General features: G+C 50.5%; 6 protein-coding genes and 1 long non-coding RNA gene across 9 annotated transcripts; 4 read left to right on the top strand and 3 right to left on the bottom strand.

The window, feature by feature from the left end:
- Window positions 1-30: 30 nt before the first annotated feature.
- On the top strand, window positions 31-2,659 carry LOC6739938 (translation initiation factor eIF-2B subunit epsilon). The gene is made up of 5 exons (XM_016180896.2): window positions 31-212; window positions 276-400; window positions 474-1,762; window positions 1,828-2,114; window positions 2,176-2,659. Exons 1-5 carry the CDS (start codon window positions 120-122, stop codon window positions 2,398-2,400), a joined length of 2,019 nt encoding a protein of 672 aa, XP_016037743.1. The 5' UTR covers window positions 31-119; the 3' UTR covers window positions 2,401-2,659.
- A 74-nt stretch (window positions 2,660-2,733) lies between these two features.
- On the bottom strand, window positions 2,734-14,738 carry LOC6739935. Its single transcript, XM_016181000.3, has 2 exons — window positions 14,606-14,738; window positions 2,734-5,968 (listed from the first exon to the last, which is right to left on the bottom strand). Exons 1-2 carry the CDS (start codon window positions 14,606-14,608, stop codon window positions 3,050-3,052), a joined length of 2,922 nt encoding a protein of 973 aa, XP_016037741.1. The 5' UTR covers window positions 14,609-14,738; the 3' UTR covers window positions 2,734-3,049.
- On the bottom strand, window positions 6,117-14,114 carry LOC27206583 (WD repeat-containing protein 7). The gene is made up of 2 exons (XM_016180999.3): window positions 13,518-14,114; window positions 6,117-12,290 (listed from the first exon to the last, which is right to left on the bottom strand). The coding sequence occupies exon 2, from the start codon at window positions 12,172-12,174 to the stop codon at window positions 7,594-7,596; it is 4,581 nt and encodes a 1,526-aa protein (XP_016037742.1). The 5' UTR covers window positions 12,175-12,290; window positions 13,518-14,114; the 3' UTR covers window positions 6,117-7,593.
- Window positions 14,739-15,316: 578 nt separating the features above from the next.
- Window positions 15,317-19,520, top strand: LOC6724900 (ER degradation-enhancing alpha-mannosidase-like protein 2). Its single transcript, XM_002105902.4, has 3 exons — window positions 15,317-15,457; window positions 15,520-16,648; window positions 16,719-19,520. Exons 1-3 carry the CDS (start codon window positions 15,333-15,335, stop codon window positions 18,417-18,419), a joined length of 2,955 nt encoding a protein of 984 aa, XP_002105938.2. The 5' UTR covers window positions 15,317-15,332; the 3' UTR covers window positions 18,420-19,520.
- LOC120285284 lies at window positions 19,109-20,882 on the bottom strand. 2 transcript variants are annotated; one of them, XR_005544537.2, is made up of 2 exons: window positions 20,742-20,882; window positions 19,109-20,683 (listed from the first exon to the last, which is right to left on the bottom strand). It is a non-coding gene; the product is annotated as an uncharacterized LOC120285284 (long non-coding RNA). The 2 variants fall into 2 exon arrangements; XR_005544536.2 differs by having other exon boundaries at window positions 20,733-20,852.
- Window positions 19,642-21,219, top strand: LOC6724899. Its single transcript, XM_002105901.3, has 2 exons — window positions 19,642-20,614; window positions 20,774-21,219. The coding sequence occupies exons 1-2, from the start codon at window positions 20,449-20,451 to the stop codon at window positions 21,082-21,084; spliced, it is 477 nt and encodes a 158-aa protein (XP_002105937.1). The 5' UTR covers window positions 19,642-20,448; the 3' UTR covers window positions 21,085-21,219.
- Window positions 21,220-21,271: 52 nt separating this feature from the next.
- LOC6724898 lies at window positions 21,272-22,574 on the top strand. 2 transcript variants are annotated; one of them, XM_002105900.4, is made up of 4 exons: window positions 21,272-21,425; window positions 21,611-21,788; window positions 21,978-22,190; window positions 22,242-22,572. In XM_002105900.4, the coding sequence occupies exons 1-4, from the start codon at window positions 21,423-21,425 to the stop codon at window positions 22,484-22,486; spliced, it is 639 nt and encodes a 212-aa protein (XP_002105936.1). In that variant the 5' UTR covers window positions 21,272-21,422; the 3' UTR covers window positions 22,487-22,572. The 2 variants fall into 2 exon arrangements, with proteins under 2 accessions (XP_002105936.1, XP_016037737.1); XM_016173122.3 differs by having other exon boundaries at window positions 21,290-21,512; window positions 22,242-22,574.
- Window positions 22,575-22,580: the final 6 nt, after the last annotated feature.

Raw genomic sequence — 22,580 nt, 5'->3', positions numbered from 1 at the left:
AAGCAGTGTGACCAGCCTGCAAGTGCTAGCACACACCGCATACCGCGTGCCGCAATCGCTCCAGTGGCCAGCAAACTGGTTGAACTTTTGGGGAAACTACTGGGTTGCAACGCGAGAAGATGGCCCAATTCGAGAAGGAGATCGTGCAGGCGGTGCTGATCGCCGACAACAATGTGTGGAACTTCAAGCCACTCTCCGACGAGGGCTCCACGGTGAGAGAGCACCACTGGAATAGGTGAACAGCCATTGACTGGCGCCCGTTGGATTCTTTGCAGGCCCTGCTGCCGCTGGTCAACGTGCGGATGCTGGACTACGCTCTCATGGCGCTAAACCGCAGCGGCGTGGAGGAGGTGTTCGTGTACACCAGCCTCTATCGCTCGAGCATCCGGGAGCACATCAGGTGGGTCCAGTTGCAGCAGCTGACAGGATGATGCAATTACTGGTGCTGAACGCTCGATTCTCGTTTATTGCAGGGCCGGCATTGCCACGGACGCAGCCTGGTCATTCAAGATGACCGTCCATGTGATTGGCGGCGAGGGCTGTCGCTGCTTCGGCGATGCCATGCGTGATCTGGACAATAAGGCGCTGATCCGTGGCAACTTCATTCTGCTCGGCGCCGATACGGTGACCAATGCCGATCTGCGCCCTGTGCTGGAGCAGCACAAGCGGCAGGCCAAGTTCGACAAGGGCACGGCCGCCACGCTGGTGTTCAAGGAGTGTGCCAACAATGTGCGCACTGGCAACGAGGTGCTAATCGCCGTGGACCGTCGCAACGATCGACTGCACTACCACCAGCGGCTGCGGATGCACCACAAGGAGAATCGCTACCAAATACCTCTGGACGTCTTTCTGGGCAACTCGTGTGTGGCGCTGCACCACAACCTCCTGGATCCGCAGATTGCCATTGGCTCGCCCTCAATGCTGTCCCTGTTCAACGACAACTTTGACTTTCAGACGCGTGATGACTTCGTCAGGGGTCTGCTGATAAACGAGGAGCTGCTGGACAGCAGGATATATGTGGCACTGCTGCCGGCAGCCCAGTACGCGCACAAGGTGAACAACTGGCCGGCCTACCAGCTGGTTAGCCGGGACATCATTAACCGCTGGGCCTACCCCTTCGTTCCGGACATTGGCCTTTACAAGCTGCAGCAGGAGTACGTCTTCCACAAGGACAATATCTACAAGAGCCCCGAGGCGCAAGTCTCGAAAGTGGCTTTGCTCCAGAACGTGGTCATCGAAGCGGGCAGTCACGTAGACAGTGGCTCAGTGATTGGTGACAGCGTGATTGGCGCCAATTGCCGGATCGGCAAGAACTGTCGACTGACCAATGCGTTCCTCATGGCCGGCGTCACTGTAATGGACAACTGCAGACTAGAGCACTGCGTGGTGGGCGAAGAAGCCATCATCAACGAGGATTGTGACGTGAGCGCGGGCTGTGTGCTCGGTGCTAAAAGCGTGCTGCCTGCCAAAACAACGCTGGCGAAGACCCTTATCACCAGGACGCCCAGCAGACGTCGTAGCGAGGATGAGGTGGTAGTGGAGCTGAAGTCCATCGGTCCGGAAGCCTATATTGTCAGCGATTTGACGACAGGGGATCCCGAGGACTCGGAGGGCGAGGACTTGTTGCCACAGCAGCCGCTCAGCATACCCAAAATGGGAGACTTGCTGGCGCCGCTGGAAGAGATCAGTTACTGCAGCGATTTTAGCGAGGACGACGAGGATGCCTCGCGAGCGGTGACGCCACTGCCCGATGACACAAACAGTAAGTGCTGCCCACAAGTGCAATTTAAAGTCATTCTAATCATGTTTACCATTTGCCAATTGTAGTTTTCCTGGGCGAAGTCATCGATTCCTTGACACGGGGTTTCCGGGAGAAGTCCAACCCTGACTTCCTTGTCCTAGAAATCAACTCCTCGCGCTATGCGTACAACATGTCCCTCAAGGAAGTCAATTTCAACGTGGTGAAGGCCGTTTTTGGCATGCAGAGCATCGTGGAACCGGCCAACGACAACGTTCTAGTGGCCATAAACGCAGCTTTTAAGCAACTGGGCCCTGTGGTATCCAACTACATTAAGAGCGAGGATGCCATGATGGATTGTCTCAAGGCGCTGGAGGTGAAGTCCCCATAATTTTCACACAAACCCACACCCACTTTAGCATTCCGTTTTCCCGCAGGATGTGTACGAGGAGAATCATCTGGTGCGGGGGAAGATCTCGCAGATCGTGCACTATCTGTACGACAAGGACTTTGTGTCCGAGAGTGCCATACAGGCGTGGTACGAGCAGTTGGACGAGGAGGAGCATGCACACCTGCGCCAAAGCCTTGCCAAGCTCGTAGCTTGGTTGGATCAATCCAGCGAAGAAGATGATGACGACGACGAGGAGGAGGACGATGACTAAGCAAAGTCGTAGCCTCTATTTTTTATTCCCATTTGTTTAAGTCATTTCCTTGCTCATTCTAATGCTCTAGAACAAGCAAAGAAATGGAAAATAGTTGTAAGGTCGCTCGAAAATTCACATTGACATATTTTGGCCAAATCCCGATTTTGCGACCGAAATCTGCTAGTTTTCTGGCCACAACATCGGAAATGATTGGCGAAAGATGAAGTGTGATGCATCGTTGAGCCTGTAATTAAAATCCAAATCGACTGACATTCAAGCCTGAACATTTTTAATTTTTCACATTTTTCGCCCAAAATGATAATGTGTTCCCTTAGAAAAATACGAAATTTGTAAAAAAATTTTTTTTTTCCTGTTTATTGAAGACTTGCTACAAACTTGTTATTCAACTTTCTTACACAGTCAATGCAATATTTAAAAAAGGGTAATAGTACCAATGCTTTCTGAGAAATTTTAAATAGAATTTCCCACAAAGCTCTGGTATTAAAAAAAAAAATAAATTGAATCCGAAAAATGTGCGGATTATTTCGTTACATTTCCTATTTCAAAACTATATTCAAAACTTTTCACGAAAACTTTACCTAAACCTAAAGTCCAGAAGGCCGGCGTAGAAAAGAGACTAAAGATGCGGATATTGGCCATCGGTCCTCTACAGCTCCTTATCGTACACAAACTCCTCTTCCCCCTCTCCTTCCATGATCAGGCCGACCATGTCGTCCTCCTCGGTCTCGGCGGCCGATTGAAACTCCTCATCAGATTCCTTCATCGACTCAATGGTGATCTGCGTGTCCTCGGTCACAGCCGGATTGAGTGACTGTTCCTCCGTGTCTAGGTGCTGCTCCTCCGTGTCCAGGTGCTGCTCCTCCAGGTCCAGGTGCTGCTCCTCCAAGTCCAGGCGCTGCTCCTCCGGGTCCAAATGCTGCTCCTCCGGCTCCAGGTGCTGCTCCTGTGTGTTCTGATCCTCGTCTTGTCCTTGCTGGCTCGCATACCCTGCATTTTCCGACCCGCCAGATTCCAGTTTCTCTTCCTTCTCTGTGTCCGTGTCCATTGGCTGGCTACTGTAGTCCTTCTTGTCATCTTCGCTGTCCTCCTTCCCTGCTTCCTGCTTTGGACTGCCTTTCGCTTTCATCTTGGAGGTATCTGCGGCGGGCTCCTCATCTGCCCCTTGCTTGTGATCCTGCACATGGTTCTCATCGATCTCGTTCTCGGATTTCAGCGATTTCATATCTTCATCGCCATCCGCCACGCGACTCAAGCTCTTCTCCTCCAAGCGTCTGCTGATGTCCATGGCTATGTACTCCAGCCGTCCCTGGACACTCATCTGGAACACCTCGCGGTGTTCGCTGCAGATTAGATTGCTGCGCACTTCCTCGAGGCAGCCTTCGAGCACCTCGTTAACCTCTCTCACTTCGCAGTCGCCGCCGAGATTCTGGGTCACGATCAGCAGCGTGGTCAGGTTCTTTAGCAGCTTTATCATCCGCGGATTCTTCACCATGCCCTTGTTGATCTCGTCGACCGTCTGTGACGCCTTGGCGCGGCACTCCTCGCGCAAATATGTCGGCGAGATCATGGCCTGGACATTGCGATTGCGTGTCAGGCTGGAGGACAGCTCCTGCACCTTGGTGAGCTCGAACATGAGCTCGGCGTTGATGCGCTCGATGGTCACGATGTTGAAGGCATACTGCCGCTGGAAGTTGTCTGCAATCTGTCGGCGATGGCGATCCCCATTCTCGTCATGGCTTATCATATCGCCCATGGCCAGCTCGGCGGTGGCGTTCATCTTGTTGAGCCGCTGGATTCGATCCGCCTTAACTGCAATGTACTTCTCCAGGCGCACCAGATGCTCCAACAGCGAGGTGGAGTAGCCGCGATGTCGCGCCAACTGCTGCCGAATGGGACTCACGCCCATCGAATCCTGTCCCAGCAGGGGATCACTCTTGTTCAGCTTCATGCTGAGCGCATTTCGCGCAGCCGCATTATTGGTGGCCAGGTGCTTCTCAGGTTTGAAGTAGTATGATCCCGCTCCAGCTCCGCCGACTACCTTTTCCTTCTTTTGCAGATAGTTGTTGGTAAGATGGGCCGTGAAGCCCAGATTGGTGGTGAAGCCGAGGTTATTCGTTTGATAGATGCTCATCAAGTTCGGCCGGAAGTCCTTGGTGAAGCTGTGCAGCGGCAGCATCTCGTGAAAGTTCTCCGACACAATCTCGTAGTCTGGGATGGCGTGTGTGCCCAAGCCGACTCGTTCGAAGGTCACTCGGTACATGGCGTTTAGTGAGTCGTAGGCGGCCACTGTGCCCGCAAAGATCCCGTCCTGGGGAGATCTTAATCTGGCAGTGACCTTGGTGCCCAGCGGCAGTGTCATCGGTATTTTCTCAGGCATGTCCGATAGCATGGACACGGAGTCCTTGAACTCGCCTGGCTTCCGCGATTGCAGGGTCCGGATCAGCTGGCGCTTTCGGTCCAACTCCTTGCGCTCCTCGCTGAAAAATTTTGCGGAGCAGCGCCGCGGCCTGCCCATCCTCCGCCTAATATTCATCCACTCGTGGCGAATGAGGCTCCGTGTGCCCAGCCTGGGTGCCAGCTCATTCACATGGTTCATGAACTCATCACGGCATTCGAATAGCGGCTTGTCAACGTACGAGTAGAACCACTCGGCTATGGCCCACTTATGCGCTTTGGGCAACTTGAGCAGATTGCGCAGCCGAAGGCCAATGGACTGGCCCAACCGCTTGTTCGCCAACGCTGCAGCCTCTGCCTGGTTAGCTTCCTCCTCGGCGGCCGCTACTGCAGCCACCGCTGCAGCGCTACCCTTTCCAATGAAATGGGCTCCCCGCCCTGTTTTCGGTCCTCCTGAGCCCAGCTTGCTGCCCACCGACTGGCTCTTCGATGGCGTCGCCTTCCTGTGTCTGCCCAACTGCTGGGGCTGATTGCTGGCCGAAACGGAGTTGGGTCCCTGCTCACTGGAACGCATGTAGCGGGAGACCACTCCCTTGCGCTTCTTCAGCACCTTCGATGGGGTGAGCGGGATCTTTTGGCTAGAGCCACCGCCGGCAGACTGCGGCGGTCTGCCGGGCGTTTTTTTGGGTGCCAAGCTCATGCGCAGCGGCTTGTCATCGTTGATGATGTTCTCGTCGTAGAAGAGACGATTTTTTTTTCGTATCCGAGCAGGCATTCCACGGGCGTTTAGGGTCGGGATTGGGACCTTCTGGACTTTGGGCTTGGGCGGCGGTGCGCTGCCCACGCGTTGGAGTCCCAGCGTCGCTAGGCTGAAGGCCGGCGGCTCTACTTGCTCCTCCGGTACGCTGTTCTCGTTGCTATCCGGCTCCTCGTCATCGTCCTCTTCGTCGACGTGCTCCTCATCCTCCTCCATCTCTTCGTCGTCGTCGGGGTTGAGAACTTCGCGATTGATTTCCTCGTCGTGCTCCATCGGCCGGACGTCAATGGACTCACCCCCCTCGCTGAGAGCGGACTGTGTACGAATTGCGGAGTCGGATACGGAAGCTCCTGCCTTCTTGCCCCAGCCTTTTTGGTTTACTGCAACGGACATTCTCGCTGGACGGCCGGTAAGCTGAAATTCAAGGAGCACAGTTTATCAGGTGAGAATCTGGGCGACTATAACCGTTTAATCTAGGCTCGCCAACAGGGCTCCCCCACAATGCCAGGTGCGCTCCAACGGAAGCGGTGGCCCCACCAATCGAAAGTACAGGGAAGCAGAATTTGCAGATGTTTCTTGACTTTATTTGTTGTATACTCCGTACATAATTGTTATAGTTGCTTCGTTTCTTTTGTTTGTGTAATACTTTGATTGAAGGATCTCGTATATAAGTATGCTCGTGTCCTCACATATATATGAATATATATCATTTGCAATTGAAATTAAGCACAATTCAATTAACTCTCTCACATAGTTACACGTGTGTTTGCTGTGTTGTATTGGATACGTAAACGAACACATATTGCAAATTCAGTTGGGTATATATGTATGCATTATTATATCTATAGTTAGGATAAGTAGTTCTCCCGTACAGCTGCAGGCACTTCTGTTGCCCAGTTACCAGTTAACCAGTTGACCAGGAGGCTGGCTGGCTGGCTTCCAAGGCTCCAAATACCGCCATCTGCTCGATGCACATTAACATTAACGCCGCAAATGAACTGTGTGTGTTGTGTGTGTGTTTTGTGGCAAGCATTTTGTGAACAGGATGCCCAAGCCACAACAACACAGGACAATATGACTTTTTACACAGGCCTAAGCATAAATATAACATCGAAAGAAAGATATATGGGAGTTACAATGGTTATAATGTAGTGTAAAAAAAAACTACGCTCACTAGTTGTTTAATCCTCGTTCGAGGAAACTCTGGTTGCTTGGCCTTCGCTTCGTTACTTGCTCAATACAATTGTTTAGGTTTATTTTAGATATATATATAACAATACATTAGGCATAACAAATATCAATAATAATAATAATAGTAGCATACAATAGTAATAATAATAGTTGTGTAATAATAATAACAGCTTTTCATTCTTTGTTTTTTTTTCGTTTTTCATTTCCTTTGCTTTTCTCGTGTAGTTGTGTTTGCTTGCATATCTGGTTAATTGTTGTTTGCTTTGTTAATATTTGGATTTGGATTTAGTTATTCTTTTTTCCGCATTGGAAATTAACGACAAACAGAAACAGAAACAGAAATACGTGTTCTAAGAGTATGGGTAAAAGTTAGGCACTAAAAATGAAAATGGACGCAGAGGGGCGAATAAGAGACATATTAAAATCGTGTAATACATTAAAATACATACAGATACGGATTAGATACAGATACAGATATAGTACAGATATTTAGGGTAAGTATATAAATAAATAACAAAATGTGTTGTGAATTTTCGCTTGAACTAACTTCGCTTAGCTTCCCGTTTGCCCTAGCTTTGCTTTCCTTTTCGTTTCGACTTAATGTTGCTAAGCTTTTCTTCGTTTCAATTACCTTAACTACTCAACGAAACGCCATACATTACCACACTTTTATTTTCGAATTATTATTGTTTTGTCGTTTCTGCTCCTCTAGCTCCTCCTGCTCCACCGCCGAGTCGTCCTCCTCGTTCTGCTCCTCCGAAGTGCTGCTCTGAAGCCCGCAATGATTGCCTAATAACATGCTATACATCCCGCAGGACTGACTACTCCATTATCATCGCTCCTTCACCTTAGACATTGAACCGCGTCTCGGATCCGTCGGCCAGCATGAGGGTCACCGTGCGATTGTTGATCCACACTAGCTTGGCCAGGCGCATCGGATTCAGGCGCGACACATCCGGAATGGGGGCCGTGGAGTAGCCCTTCGTACAGCGCGTCTGCGACTGGCCCAGTCCGAACATCCCCGTTGAGGTCTGCCAGAAGGAGAGGCGGTTCTCTGCGCAGGAGTACGAGACCAGGTACTTGCCGTCCGGCGAGAAGGCCAGCGAGGTGATCGGATGCGTGTGGGCCGGGATCATCTGGCACTTGTTCTGGCGCAGCTCGTATATGGCAAGGTTGCCACTATTGGCGCCCACGGCGATGCGGCGTGTTTGGGCGCAGTGCGAGATCTGGTTAAACTTGCAGATGGCAGGACACAGCTCCGCCAGGCCGCGGTTCTTCAGCTCGTTGCCGTCCACGCAGTGCAGGGCGATGTCCATCACCTCCACAAGGAGGCCGGCGATCTCCGACTGCATCTTGTCGATTAGCATCTCAACGCACTGCAGAATCTCGCCCTTGGCCTTGTGCAGAACGGACTGGGTGAGCGGCGTGTTGATGGACTGCGCGTTCTGCTGCATCGTATTGTACCTGGCTACCTCGCGCGCCATCGTAGTGATGAACGCCGCCGGCCGAGCGGTGGCTATTAAACGCAGAGCATGCCTGGCGGTTCGGCAGGCATCAGCTTGCGGGGTTAGTGGGAGTTTGTAGTTCAGATTTGGCACTGCTTTGCCCTCGCAAGAAATCTCCAGCAGGCCGAGGAGCACCTTGGACACATCCAGGTACGGCTCCCACACGGTGAATCCACGACCCAATAGATCGATGGCTGCCCGGCGCAGTGGCGTGTATTGCGGCAGCTTGGGAGATGGTGGTGCGTACAGCAGGTGAGCCAGGGCCATTGAAGTAAGACGGGCTAGATTGTTGGCTATGCCGAAGCCCTCCACGACACTGGATTTTCGGCGTTCCCCGCCAGCAACTCCACTGGTTAGATTAGCTCCCGTGGCCATGCTAATACTTCCACGGTGATTTGGCGACTCCTGGGATATATCCTGTCCAAATTCTGCTCCTATAACACCCAGTAGGATTACTGCCGTAGTTTGTTTGCGCTTTAGCTCCGACAAGCTGGATGGTTTGCGTATAATCTCCTCCTCTTCCTCTTCGTAGTCTTCATCTTGGTGGGCATCTCCCCCAGGAACGCTGCCACCTGGTCCGCTACCACTCCCAGCAGCACCGCCTCCGGAGCCTCCGACGCCCACCCCTCCATTGCCGCCCGATCCCGAGCCAGCTCCTCCGCTTGCCGGCTGGCTTATCAGGGCCAACTGCTGTTGGGCTCCCACTATGGGCTCGGTGTGCGTGTAGAGTGGCAGGTATTGTGCCCAGCTCTCGACTAGCTGCTTGCGACCCTTCTTGCCCATCCGGGTAAGCTCGCCCAAAAGGATCTGCTGGGCCGCCTCCCTGATCTCTATGCAGTGATGCTGCCAGCGCTTGACCATCATTTCCACCTGTGGACGCTTGAATTTCTTGGGCTCCAGGGCCTCAATTTTGTCGGGCAACAGGAAGCAATGGTGGGTAGCAAGCAGGCTCCAGGCGTGCTTGATCTGAGAGATGTGGTGGGCCATCAGCTCCTCGCGCTCTTCCTCGTTGCTCAATGTGGAGTCCGTGCGCTGGGCCAAGCGCTGCAGCTTCTTGTGCTTCTCGCTGTCCGGCAGAAAGGAGGCCGCGCTCATCGACAGCAGCGTGTTGGACATGGCCACCAGCGCGAGAATATGGTTAGTGGTCAACGTAGTGCTGAGCTCCCAATGCAGACGGGATGTGAAAACAGCCGTGAGATGCTCCAAGCGCTGCAGCTCCTCTGGCAGCGGGCGCTTCTTGGAGCTGGAGGGAAGCTGGATTCCGGGTGGTATGGCATAGTTGTTCTGCCATGTGGGTAGCAGCAGCGACATATAGCCGGCCTTGGAAAGCACTCCGTATGAGATGGGAACAATGGGTCTAAGCAGGCCCAAGCGCGTCTCGCACATCTTGTCTAGATGTGGATCCAGGCCCCAGGAATGGAGCAGCGAAAGAAGTAGCTGGGCTACCTCCATAACATGCGTGACCTCCATCTTGGAAGCGATTTTGCTCTTCAGGTCCTGCTGCTCTTCGTGCGGCTCTACTGCCTTTTGCAGGCTCTCCACCTTGGCCTGTACTTTCTTCTCGACAATCTCAGTTTTCTCCTTGAACTTCTGCACCAGCCCGTGTTTGTCTTTGTCCTTTAGGATCTTCTCCACATCCACGGCCTTGTTCTTCACCTTGTTGAAGAAGTCACCGATCTTCTTGCTAGCATCCAAATGCATCGATTTGCCATCTTTGGGATTCTGCAGGTGGACACCAAGTGATTCCAAGGTAGCTGGTGTCATCTGTGCGTATTCCTCGCTATGCAATTCAAAGATCAGTCCCTCGATGTCAAAGAAAAGGATGTGGCTCTCCGCGTCCTTTGGATTAGTACGAAGACCCTGGATCACCAAAGGATTGCTGCGGTGCTTCATCAGGAAGTCGAAGTTTCCTTGGTTATGACCCTGAAGTTGCTGGAGCTGCGTAATCCCGCGCTGGGTAGCATGACGGATTGCATTCATGTTGCGCGATTTCAGGCCACGGAAGAAGTGCACCGCCGGATTGGCCATACCCATCTCGCTGGCAGATGCACCATTGGAACCACCGCCGCCGCCACCCGAGCCGCCATCCTCCGCCTGTTCATCGCAAGCGGAAAGGACTTCCTCTGCCAGCATCCCGTGAAGCACTCGATCGAGGTGACCCGTTTCCATTTGCCAAACGTACACGCTGCCATCGGAACAGCCTACGATTAGAAAGTCGTCCAGGGGACGCCATTTAATGGTAACCACAGGGAATAGATGTCTGCTTGCCAGGGTCACACACTTGCGCTCCTGAAGGGACACTAGCGTAACGGAATGGTCCGAGGCCACCGAACATATACATTTCAGGATTCTTGGACTACAGCTCTCTGGCGGCACCAGCAGTTGTGTGATCTCACCCGCATGAACGCAAAACCGATGCAGCAAGCTGCCGCTGTACAGATCCCACAGACACACGGCGAAATCGATGCCGCCGGAAAGTAGATGCGACTTCTCGTATCTCGAGTGAATCATCGAGGGGCACAGCAGGCAATTGACCCTTCCACGATGACCGTAGAGGATCTGATGCGAGGGCCAATCGCTGAAGTTCTGCTTGATGCCTACCAGCAGCTGCATCATTACTGTCTGGGTGGCTGGCACTATGACTATGCTGCCATCCTCGCGTCCGATCACCAGGCGACTCTGCTGTGGCAGATAGATGCTCGAGGTGAGCTTCACCGGCGACTCTGTGATGCGGGACAGCTGATCCAGGATGCCCACGGGTGGTGGATCCATTATGGACCACGCCTCGACCAACGAAGTGCACACGTGCGGCTTGAGGGGTCGCGGCGGCATCTGTTTGGCCTGCAGTATGCTAATATTGTCTAACGGCACCTCCGGTACATTCCACACAGAGATGTATCCCTCGGAGTCTCCGCGCAGAAGATTGTGCTGGCCACCGGCGCCCTGAAGCAACTTCATGGCTGGGGGGCACGACAGCACCTTATCACCGGCGTGTTGCAACACGTAGTAGAGGTAAGGTGCATCCCTGACCACACTCTTCGAGTGAAACTCCTTGTTGTCGGGAATGCAGTTTGCGGGCAGCTTGTACAAGTAGCCCTTTCCCTCATCTGTCCATAGCATTACCCGGTCGGAGGTGATGAAGTCGCCGCCCTGCCAACGTTCCCTTGCCGGAGCGATTACGGAGCAGAGTACAGTGAAGTCGCCGGCATCGTAGATCTGCCAGTATTTGGTACAAACTAAGAGCACTGTGCGCTGGTTCTGGGCGCAGCAATTCATGGTGATGGCATTCAGGCAGCGGATCTCCTTGGATTCGTTCTCGTAAATGGGTTCCGCGTGTTTGTTCTCGTTGCCCGTCAGAGTCCAGACCTTCACGGTTCCGGTGGTGGTGATGGCCAACACTACGTCATCCTTGCGACGCATGGGACGCAGTACGTGAATAGCGGATATCCAATCCGGTTTGACCTTTGAGCTGAGCACGTAAATCACCTCTAGGCTGAACGGATCCATGACCATGATTTCAGCATAGTAGCCAATGCAAAAGAGGCGCACATCCTCGCTGTTAGCGGTGTGGTAGCTCTGGATTTGGGTGTGTACCTGGGGAAGCTTGACTGCCTCCATGCACTTGCCGTCCGTAAGATCCCAGGTGCACATCTCTCCGTTCTCAGACGAGCTGACGAGGAAGTTGTTCTCCGGCAGAAGCGAGGCTCGCACTAAGCATAAAACGGGCGCCGAATGGCCCACCAAGAGGCACCGCGGCGACATCTTCAGGGTGGTGGGCTCCACTTGCCAAAGGCAGATCTGTCCATCGTAGCAGCCGGTGACCAGGGTAAACTGATCGTCCGAGAGGAACACGCTAGAGATGCAGTGCGTGGGAGCGGTGGGACCCCACAGCACCACTGGCACCACCAGATTGGTACTCACCATGGTGGTGCGCTTTACCCAATCTGTGCGGTGGCTCTCCTTCTTCTCCTCCTCCGCCGGCTTCCTTCTGCTCCCTGCTCGTGTCGCTGGTGATCGTTGCTTTGCTGCGACTGCGGCCTCTGCAAGAATGGTTATTGAGTAAACATTTGCTTACTTCCACCTAGTGGATGTGGATTATGTATGGTTGCCCCTGTGTGTGTATGAACTCCAGTTGGGGTCGGCTTTGAGTGCGTGGATGGTACAGTGAAAGCTGCTAGTCAGTGACTCACCCAAGGTCTTTCGAATTTTTTGATTTCTCATCATCATTTTATTCGACTTGCTTTCCTAGCAGCTAATAGTGCTCTACAACCCACAGCTGTCCAATGTAAATTGAAAACTGAATTTATATGGCGTTCTTAATGGAAAATATGAATGCCAAAAGGGGTAATGTTGCCTAACGTTTTATAAACAAGCTCATTTCCTGTTGAGTGTTTAAACAGACTCTTCGGGAATAAGCGAAGTCGAACTGAGCTAAGTTTACATTTACAGCTTATGCAATTTGTAAACATTATAATAACAATTAAAGGAACAAAGTGCAACCATTGGAAACACTTTTTTTTTTAATATGCTTAACTGACGATTTTTTGGTCACTGAGAACAATTACAGGAGAAGCATAATAAATTGGGTTGTAAATACGTAGGTATTTATAGAGATCCATCTTAAATCTTAAACAAGAGTATGAGATTAGATAAGAACTTCCTATTTTTATGGATAGATTATTTGGTATAGCTAGTCTTGGGTCTTACGAGCTGGTTCTCTGGCCTGATAGTGATTTCTGTGTGTTATAGTTATATCAATCTCTTAGGAATCTGACTTTATCGTGTTAGTGAGTTCTTCACAGGGTTTTCCCCTCCTAGCTTGCAGGTGAATTTGTCAGTCGGAGTGACCTGCAAAGCTCTTCAGATAAGACCGCCTTACAGGTGACACTCGTTCCAGCCCCCGGCACCTTATCAGCACGTGTGTCCACCTTGGCCAGCCTCCACTGTACTCCACTCCACCTCGGAATCGGATTGTCCAAAGATAAACAAGGGTTATACAATACATATGTGCGGCGGGCGACAGTGGCGAAAGCAGAGAGCCGATCCGCGGATATATATCGGGTTTCGTGCGGAGATGGGTATATGGGAGGGCGCCTGCTGTCGCCAATTGAAAGATCAATTAATTGTCCGACTATTTGGCATCGCAATTTGAGCGGATTTTGCCTCTGCTATCGCACGCACGCACACACAAACACACACACCTTCAACCTGGGCACGCACACAGGGACAAACCATAATAATTGTAGATAACTGGGCATTTAGCTAACATTTTTCAGCAGTTTTCCGTATTGGGCTGTCTGCCGCGCGTGATTCCTCCGCTATGGATTCCGATTGCGATGCCAATTCCAATTCCGAATCCGAGTTCGATTCCGAGTCAGCCTGCTCTCGATATGGAGAACTTAATGATGGTCCGCTACTGGTGGTGACGCTGCTTATTGATCCTGGTCGACGGACATCGCGGTGGCGGAGCAGCGGACTTCAATGTCGATTTCGATTCGATTTGATTCTAATTTATGGACACGGGACGGGCGAAACGCACACCACCCCCCGAGCACACCAACACACTAACACCTTTCCGCTGTACAGATGCTTACAACACACACACGTTGCGTTGCTGTTGCTACTTTGTTATTGCTTTTGCTCGCCACTTTTGCGAACTGCTCATATTTGTTACACACACTTTCCGCTGGAACATGCACTCCACGGAATCAAAACACTGCACTGTACTTTCGATTTACTAGCTATTTCCTTTTTTTACACGAGTGTGAAAAAAAGCAACGAAAATATTTTATCGACCGTGGAGTAAAATTTTTCGATAGGTTGGCGTGAGCGGACAGGGTTGCAACCGCAACTCCGGACGCTCTGCTATCGATGCCATGCGAGGGCCGACAACCCTGACCAAAAAATTTAATATTTTTCATTAATTGTTTATAAATATGCAAGCAACTGGGTGGAAACACGATTTCCAGACCCCAAATGGCACACGCTTATGTCTACGGTCAACGGAATGGTTTCGATATGGTTTTTGGCCAGCCAGAGGCAATCCCGCATGTATACCCACAATGTTGTTACTTTTTGCCCAACGGACAATTAAGCATACGCGATTGCATTTAAACGGACGCCTTTCGCGGAGTACAAAAGGCACACGGGCCGTGATGCAGTGACTCCGCGAGGTAATAATCGACCGCCTTTCTGAGTTATCCCACGCGGAGAATGATTCAAAACCGAAACACATCGCTGCCCACCGCCAGAACTGCAATCCGCGGTCGGAAGCGTAACAAAGGCTGCGGATTTCTTGGTCAGCTCATCCGGAGGAAGTCCGGGTGTGAAACGGGAGCAGAAGGCAGTTACTTACCATAGGGTACAATTCCTTCTATTGGAGGCGGTCGTTTCGCTGAATATTTTGAATTTAAATCACTTTTTACCCGTACAAACCACACACTTTTGAATGGCCAAAAAAAAAAACTGATCCGTGCTGCCAACTCGGCGCAAATAAAAGTATAAATGAGCGCGTGCCGCGCAAAGCAGTCACAAACAATCGGTATATTTTTCACCACAAACTTTCTGAATTTTTAAAGAAATTTACGTTTAGTTTTTCCAGCCCGACTTTTATTTTGCCGCGCTGATTTTACGTCTGTTCTGTTCTTTAACAAGCAATGGCCACCATCCAAATTCGATCTGACCACCCTTTCGCTAGTTATTCGATCAGCAACAGCTGATTGCACCCTACGATATGACATATCCGATTGTTGGGGGCTTTGTTGGGTACAATTAACGTACTTTAGAATTGGCGAAAAATACAGTGTTTGTTAGCCTATCGCGTTTGGTTGTCACCTTAAAAAAGCCCTTTGGTTTGTGCTCTTTCCCCCGCTTGCTTCTCTAGGCGCTCTATAAAAAAACACTCACCGAATGGAATTCGTAGGGCATTCGACGGTCGATGCCACCACCGTATCAGCCCTTGTTGTGATTTTGCGTCAACGTAGCCGCATTTGACTTCCACGCATCCCACATCCACGCTGGCTATGGAACGCTGACCATGCCCATAATTGAATTAGCGGCCCTGATTGATTGACTGTCCCACGATGCAGCAGCAAACCCGGAACACCGGCTATCCGTGCACCCTCATCTGCGCGGTACTCCTCGTCCTGCTGTCCAACGGTGTCAGCGGGCAGAAGCAGTATTCCAAGGCAAGAAAGTTGGAACTGAGGTGGGTCACTGCTAGGGCTAATTTCGGACATACTAATCCTAACCAATCAATGCAATCTGCAGGGAGGATGTGCGGCGCATGTTCCAGCACGCATACGATGGTTACCTGCGCCACGCCTCCAACTACGATGAACTACGTCCGCTGACTTGCGATGGCCACGACACCTGGGGCAGCTACTCCTTGACACTGATCGACGCTCTGGACACTCTGGCCACCATGGGCAATTTCACGGAATTCCGCCGCGCGGCACGACTGCTCGAGGAGAAGATGGATTTTGACAGGGACATCAACGTGTCCGTGTTCGAAACAAACATCCGCATCGTGGGCGGGCTGCTGTCCGCGCATCTGCTCTCCAAGCGGGCTGGCGTAGAGCTAGAGCCAGGATGGCCCTGCAAGGGACCTCTGCTGCGACTGGCTGAGGATGTGGCCCGGCGATTATTGCCAGCCTTCGTCACGAACACAGGGATGCCCTATGGCACGGTGAACCTGCGCTATGGCGTGCCCAAGGGCGAGACCTCCATAACCTGTACGGCGGGCGTGGGGACATTCCTCATCGAATTTGGCACCCTCAGCCGGTTGACCGGGAAAACCATCTACGAGGATGTTGCTCTGAAGGCGGTGCTTGCTCTATGGGCATATCGCTCGCCCATTGGACTCTTTGGCAATCACATCGACGTGCAGAGCGGTCGTTGGACCGCACTCGACTCTGGTATCGGAGCAGGAGTGGATTCCCTTTTTGAATACCTAGTAAAGGCATCTGTCCTGCTCAATCGCCCGGAACTATTGGAGTTATTCCACGAGGCTCGCGCGGCCATTGATAAGTATATGCGCAAGGAGGACTGGTACGTGTGGGTAGGCATGAACAAAGGCCGCGTCACCCTTCCCGTCTTTCAGTCCCTGGAGGCGTTTTGGCCCGGCATCCTGAGCATTATTGGCGACACGGAGCCGGCCTTGCGCACCATATCACGGTACATTGGGGTCTGGAAGAAGTACGGCTTTCTGCCAGAGTTTTATAACATCGCTGCTGGGGAGGCATCGCCGAATCGGGAGGTATACCCCCTGCGACCGGAGCTGATCGAGTCAGCTATGTATCTCTACCGAGCCACAGGAAACGAGTATCTTCTAGAGTTTGGGGAGCACATGCTGGAGACCTTGGAGTTCAGTGCCAAAACCAAATGCGGATATGCAACGGTAAGAAGTTCTGTGAATAAGCTTTTTAAGAACTTAAAACTAATTAATATATGCTTGCCTAATTTTCCAGATTCGCAATGTTGTCACCCACGAAAAGGAGAATCGCATGGAGTCATTCTTCCTGGCGGAAACAAGCAAGTACCTTTATCTGCTGTTTGACGAGGAAAACTTCCTGCACAACGATGGGTCCGGAGGCGAGCTGTTGTCAACCGAGGATGATGTGTGCGTGGTACAGGCCGGTGCCTACATTTTCAACACAGAGGCTCATCCCATGGACATGTCAGCCCTCCACTGTTGCCACGCCCACAACGAGGACATCTACACCTCTCTGGATCTACAGCGATTTAGTCCGCGGGCGATATTGGAAAGGAGCAAAAAGCGGCAGGTAGCTCTTCAGGAACAGTGGGTTCCCCAGTGTCACCCAGAGAACAACGAGTTCTTTAATAAAGAGGATGAGAATGTGCAGGCGCAGGACTCTGGAAAAGAGCAGGAACGCGAGCAATCCGGCGCAAGCACTACCATGGCCGTAGATATTGAGGTGTTCGACGAGTTTCAACAGCCCGCCGGCGATCTGTTGGTGAGCAACTTCGAGCAGATACGCGAGGAGCGGGAGGTAAACGAGAGCCTGCACAGAAAAGTGGTGACCCGAAACCAGTTGACAGTCAGCGATCTGGATGAATTCTTTGCGCAGCGACGGGAGAGTTTTGCAAGCGCCTCCGAGGCTCTTAATTATGTAAAGACCTTCATGGCCAACTATACCATGGATGTAGCCTTTATACAGGGCTTGCAACTGTACGATTCTAATATGAGTAGTGTATTGGGCACAGGTGCCCAAAAAGAGTATGAGTCTCGAATGAGAACCCTTTGGCAGCTGTACGAACTTCAGCAGCAATATGTGGCCAACATCCGAGTGATTCAAGGATTAGGTTTGCTAACTTTTCCGGCGGACGGTGACCGGATACCTAGCCATTTGACAGAGGTGTTGGATAGCCTGGATAAGTCGGCTCACTTGGAGCATATAGATCCACAAGATCTCGAAACAAGAGTGTCCAATACCTCCTCGCCCCAGTTGGTTAATATAAGAAAAGTTATTCTGAAAGCACGTAATGCCTATGCCATAGCCATGGTCAATACTTCGGCCATGCAGGAATTTGCTATCCGAATCTACCTCAGTGGCACTTCGGAGGCCGGCGTGCGCATTCACCCACTTTTGGAAGACGCAGAACTAAGTCAGGAAGCACGGAAAAGGCCATTTAAGTTGGCGGAGGAGCGTGACCTCTTCAGCTACGCCCGTCGAATAGTGGACTTTCGGAAACGAATGGCGGAGACAGTGGACCGATTACAGACGCTCATGCAGGACATTCCGCCACCCAAAAGGAAAGAGGCCACTGTCGACTCTCAGGACGCCAATGCAGATGCGTCTACAGTCTATACTCAAACCCAAGCCCAAGTGGCGGCGCCAGCACAGAAGCCGGAGCCGAGCCAGGAAGCGAAGCAGTCGACACAAATTCAAAAAGGAAAGCTTGCCGAAAACGGCTCGGGATTGGGTGAAGAGGAGTCCGGCTGCGTGTGGTCGCAGTTGGTGCAGACCATCCTGCGGAAGACCACGGTGCAGCGCGTCAAGTTTGACGAGGCCGTACTCCAGGAAAATACGCGCAAGGCACTGGAGAAGCACGCCCGCAAGGAGTTACCCCACCATCTGTTCGCCTGCCACCGGCCGGAGTACATTGAGGGATTCGCCTATCGGGACTTTTATCCTGAAGCGCTGTAGCAAAGACACTAGAATAAAAAGATGCGTAACGACCATACATTGGTTTGGCACTATGCAGCCACTTTTTTGGTGAAGGCCAAATTTGCTCTCTTTCCGCTCGCTTACGCTGGGAGCGTAAAAAATCTAAAAATAGAATTTTCTTGCTTGTGTGAGTAAAAACAAGAGACGAGAACGAGTATATGTGTGCGTCTTGTGCTAGAAAACGATTTTCGTGCCGAAATCAATTCTGATCGAAGAAACGAATTTACATATTTGGAGTTGTGGCCAATTTCGTAGCAATATGATGATGGCGCGCTATTCTTCCCACCCAAAAGTGCGCGCTTTTTAAAAATATGAAATTGGAAAAGACCAAAAAAAAAAAAAATTTAACTGAAAGCTGAATATAATGCGCATTTCAAATAATAAAAGCAAATACAAAGGAAATTGTTATAACTACTGTAATTTGAAACATAAATTTTCCAAAAAAGACATTATTCTAGTGTCTTTGGCTGTAGCCACGCAACCACCTCACCAACCAACACGACTGATCTGTAGATATGTATTTAGTTACTTAGAGATATTCGCTCTGGTGACTGGGCAACCACATAGATAAGTCTCACGCAGATTTTATTCCATCTCAATTCACTCAGAGAACAATCACCTCTAACGGTCATGATATTTGTAGTGCTGTACTTTTTACTTTTCTATCGTTTTAAAACATTTACATTTTTGTTTAAATTGTAAACTGCATACATATATGTAATAACCAAACCAGCATACCATTTCCTGGAACTTCAACTTCTTGTACAATCATGTCTACCAGCGATTTCTTATAGCTTAGTTAAGATAAGATTATAGATCATCGAAATTATGTATAGTTGACGAACAAGTGCGAATACCCCTTCTACCGTGCGAAACCTCAAGTGGTCCTACTTGTGCCGGCAATTAATTTATTTAGCATGTGAACCCGCAACTTTTGGAGGTTTTCTAAATACCTTACCAAGGCTTAAACAAATTTATATCTGTAATAATCGTATTTATGGTTCGAGTGCTTGTGTGCGTGTAAACTATTTGCGATGACTGTTGTTGGCTGTATTGTAATTAAATTGATTTATTTCCGTATTTATGCATTCAATTAGATTCGATTAGTCTGAAATTGACGACGAATCGAGAGAGTTGCACAACCCGAAGCGAATGTTGAGAATCGCGGCGGCCAAGTGCCGGATGTGGTGGCCACCTGCTCCTCTGCCTCTAGATAATTTTGTGGCTGCGATTGTTTGGACACGCAAAGGCAATCGCTCGAATGGGTTTATTTTCGGATATTGCTGTTTACTTCAGGGATTCGGGTTTTGGGCTTGTAGTAAATTACGCCAACGACATGAATGGAGCCAGCCCTTGGGTGTTGGAAGCAGTGATGCGAAGGTATAGTAAGCTCCTATCGTTTACAATAATAGTATGTTAGCCTTAAACAAGCGAGATAAGTTCTCCAGTTCCAATCAATCGATGACTTTTGCCTTCGGTACACTTGGGTATACCTCAACCAATTCCAATCTTGAATAGTACCCGTGCTCCGTCTCATCACTGGCTGACGTCCTTTTACTTTCTCCTGAGCCAATCGCACACATCGCGGACAGCCCACAGCAACTGCTGGGGAAATCCGCCCGACAGGCGCCTCTGACGTTGGCGAAACTGTGATTGTGGGTCACACCACTGCCATCGACACCACTGGGAGTTGGGAGCAGCAACTCCTTGGGCCCCATGGGCTGCGTTGTGGGGATGCGTGTACAGTATTGCTAACGTTGCCTGCCATGCAGCAACAATGGGAAAACTTTAATGAGTACAAGTTCCTGCCAAAACGAAAAGACAGCCAGGCAGGCAGTGAGCGGCAGGCAAAGGGATAGTGGGAGGTAGGGACGGAGAGGTGTATTTGCTGCAGCGTAGTCCGCAGCCAGTCAAACGAACCGAGCACGCCACGCGTTGCGGACGGATTGCCTGGATTTCCGTAAACAGAGCTCTCCTTCGGGGAGTAGAAGAGTAGACGTGGACGAGTATGAAACCGGGATTCGAAACCACCGACGAGGGCGAGGAAAATGGCGACGCACTGGATCATCGCGAGGGGGATCCCCGACCGCTGCCCTACGATTTCGAAAAGGAGCTGATCCATAGATCTAATCGGCACATCCGACTTTACGAAACCTTTGTTCCAGTGAGCCAAGGTATGCTAGAGATTCCTGGTTAGCTTAGTATATCATGTTTCAGAACAAGCTTGTTGAATGGTAAAGCTCCTGTAAAAATAAAACTTTAATCATTGAAAGTTGTACAATATTTTACAACATTTTTTACTACTGCTATTGAGATCTTCTCCTGCCTTCCAGTTCATCCGCTAACCCGGAAGTTCTACGCCCAGTATGAGCAACGCCAACCGACGGATACCTTGAGGTACCTTCGGCACACTTGGCCAGAGAAGCATGTGGAGCGTCAGAGGCAGCTCGTAAAAGCGGTTCCGCTCCTGGAGTCGCAGGTGTACGGCTGGTTGCCTCTCAAAAGTGGAGAGCGGGCCGCCGATCTGAACTTTCTGCATGCCAAGAAACTGCGCTGCGGCATGACTGTTCACGGGGAGCGCTTGGTGGCGGAGAGGATTACGGCGCGTCCTCCGTTTAATGGACTTAGATTCCTGCTTCACTAATCCTGCGGCTAAGAAGTGTCACACGTCACTATAAATATACAATTTATTTTTAACATCAAGTGTTTATATTTTTTTTTAACAAATTTATTATGATTAAAATGCAAAACTAAACCACGCTAGATCGTTATTAAGAAACGCATTTTGTCTAATTCGAATTTAGTGAAAAAGGTGGCAGCTCTGCCTCGATGATTTAGTATCAGGGCTACGACGTCGATTATTTTTTGTTTATTAATATTGTTTTCATTTACTGTTGCTTCAAGCAGTCGAATGAACCTGGAACAGACTCCTCCTGTAATGCGCACAGCAACCGCCTGAGATTCTCGCAGTAGCCACGCAACATGGTGGGTGTGGGTGTGAGTGAAGTTGGTATTCCGGCGTCTTCGGAAGAATCCGTAAAATTCGGACGGAATCGGCATCGCAAGTCAAAGGTCGCGTTTCACGGACTCAGTGGCAGCCGGCATCTAATCACTTGTGTTTTTTATGTCACATTATATTCATAATTGATCTGATTTGATCGACTCTGCAGGCTCACTCGAACAAGGCTCGCAAAGCAGCCAAAGAGGCAACCGCCAAGAAGTCTGCGGGATCGGGAACGGAGAGCAATCCGGAGCACGTAAAGGTACAAGGCCCAGGCGATCGTAGTGCAGGAGTCCTAACTGGCGACCAGTTCCTGGAGAGTTTGCTCCAGACTCTCTACAGGTCATGTATGTCCACCAGTTGAAGTACTATCTGTAAAAGCGCTTAATTGCTAATTGCCACAATTAGTTACTTATATATGTACTGCTCTGTACGGTTGTTAACCTGTTTTATGCATCAAACCGCGTAGTTTGAGATTGTTGCGATTTGCGTTAATGCGTTCAAGTTGCCTTTCTTATAATGTTTCCATATTGCAGGGCTTCAATTGCGCCGCCTGGTAGATTTTGTGATGTCCGAGCTAGGTGGAAATGATTTCCTGGAGGCCACCGCAGCCTGGTGCACCCGGAATCCGCACGTTGCCATCTGCCTGCTAGCTGGCGGTCTTGTATTCATGCTGCCCTTCCTTATAATCTTTGGGTTTGGAATAGCCACCATGGTTATGACCTTTACAGGTTTGCTGGTGCTAGAAGGTGCGTTCCATAGTGTTAAACAGAGATCACGTTCTAATCGCCTCGTTTTAGGAACACTCCTGACCATTGTGTCCATGGTGTTCTTCGCCTGCCTGGGAGGACTAGTCATAATGGTACCTCTCTTCGGAGTCGCCGCTGTTGCTGCCTATTTCGGATTCGCCCAGGTGTATGGCCTATGCGATGGAATGGAGCTTCATAAGAACGCGTGGGTCAAGTTCTTTAGGGATCAACGGAAGGCCGGCGATCCGCCGCCAGCTGTGACCATAACCGATGAACCTACTCCTACGACTGCATAACCCAATATTGCTTGCCCAACTTATATACATAGGTATTAAGAGATTAAAGACCAGTGTTTGAATACTTTCGGAAATTAAAAAAGTGCGCTTTCTA

This window comes from Drosophila simulans, chromosome X, assembly GCF_016746395.2.
Source record: "Drosophila simulans strain w501 chromosome X, Prin_Dsim_3.1, whole genome shotgun sequence".
Lineage (NCBI taxonomy): Eukaryota > Metazoa > Arthropoda > Insecta > Diptera > Drosophilidae > Drosophila > Drosophila simulans.
Note: the sequence above shows the minus strand (reverse complement) of the source record. Positions and strands in the feature narration are given on the sequence as shown.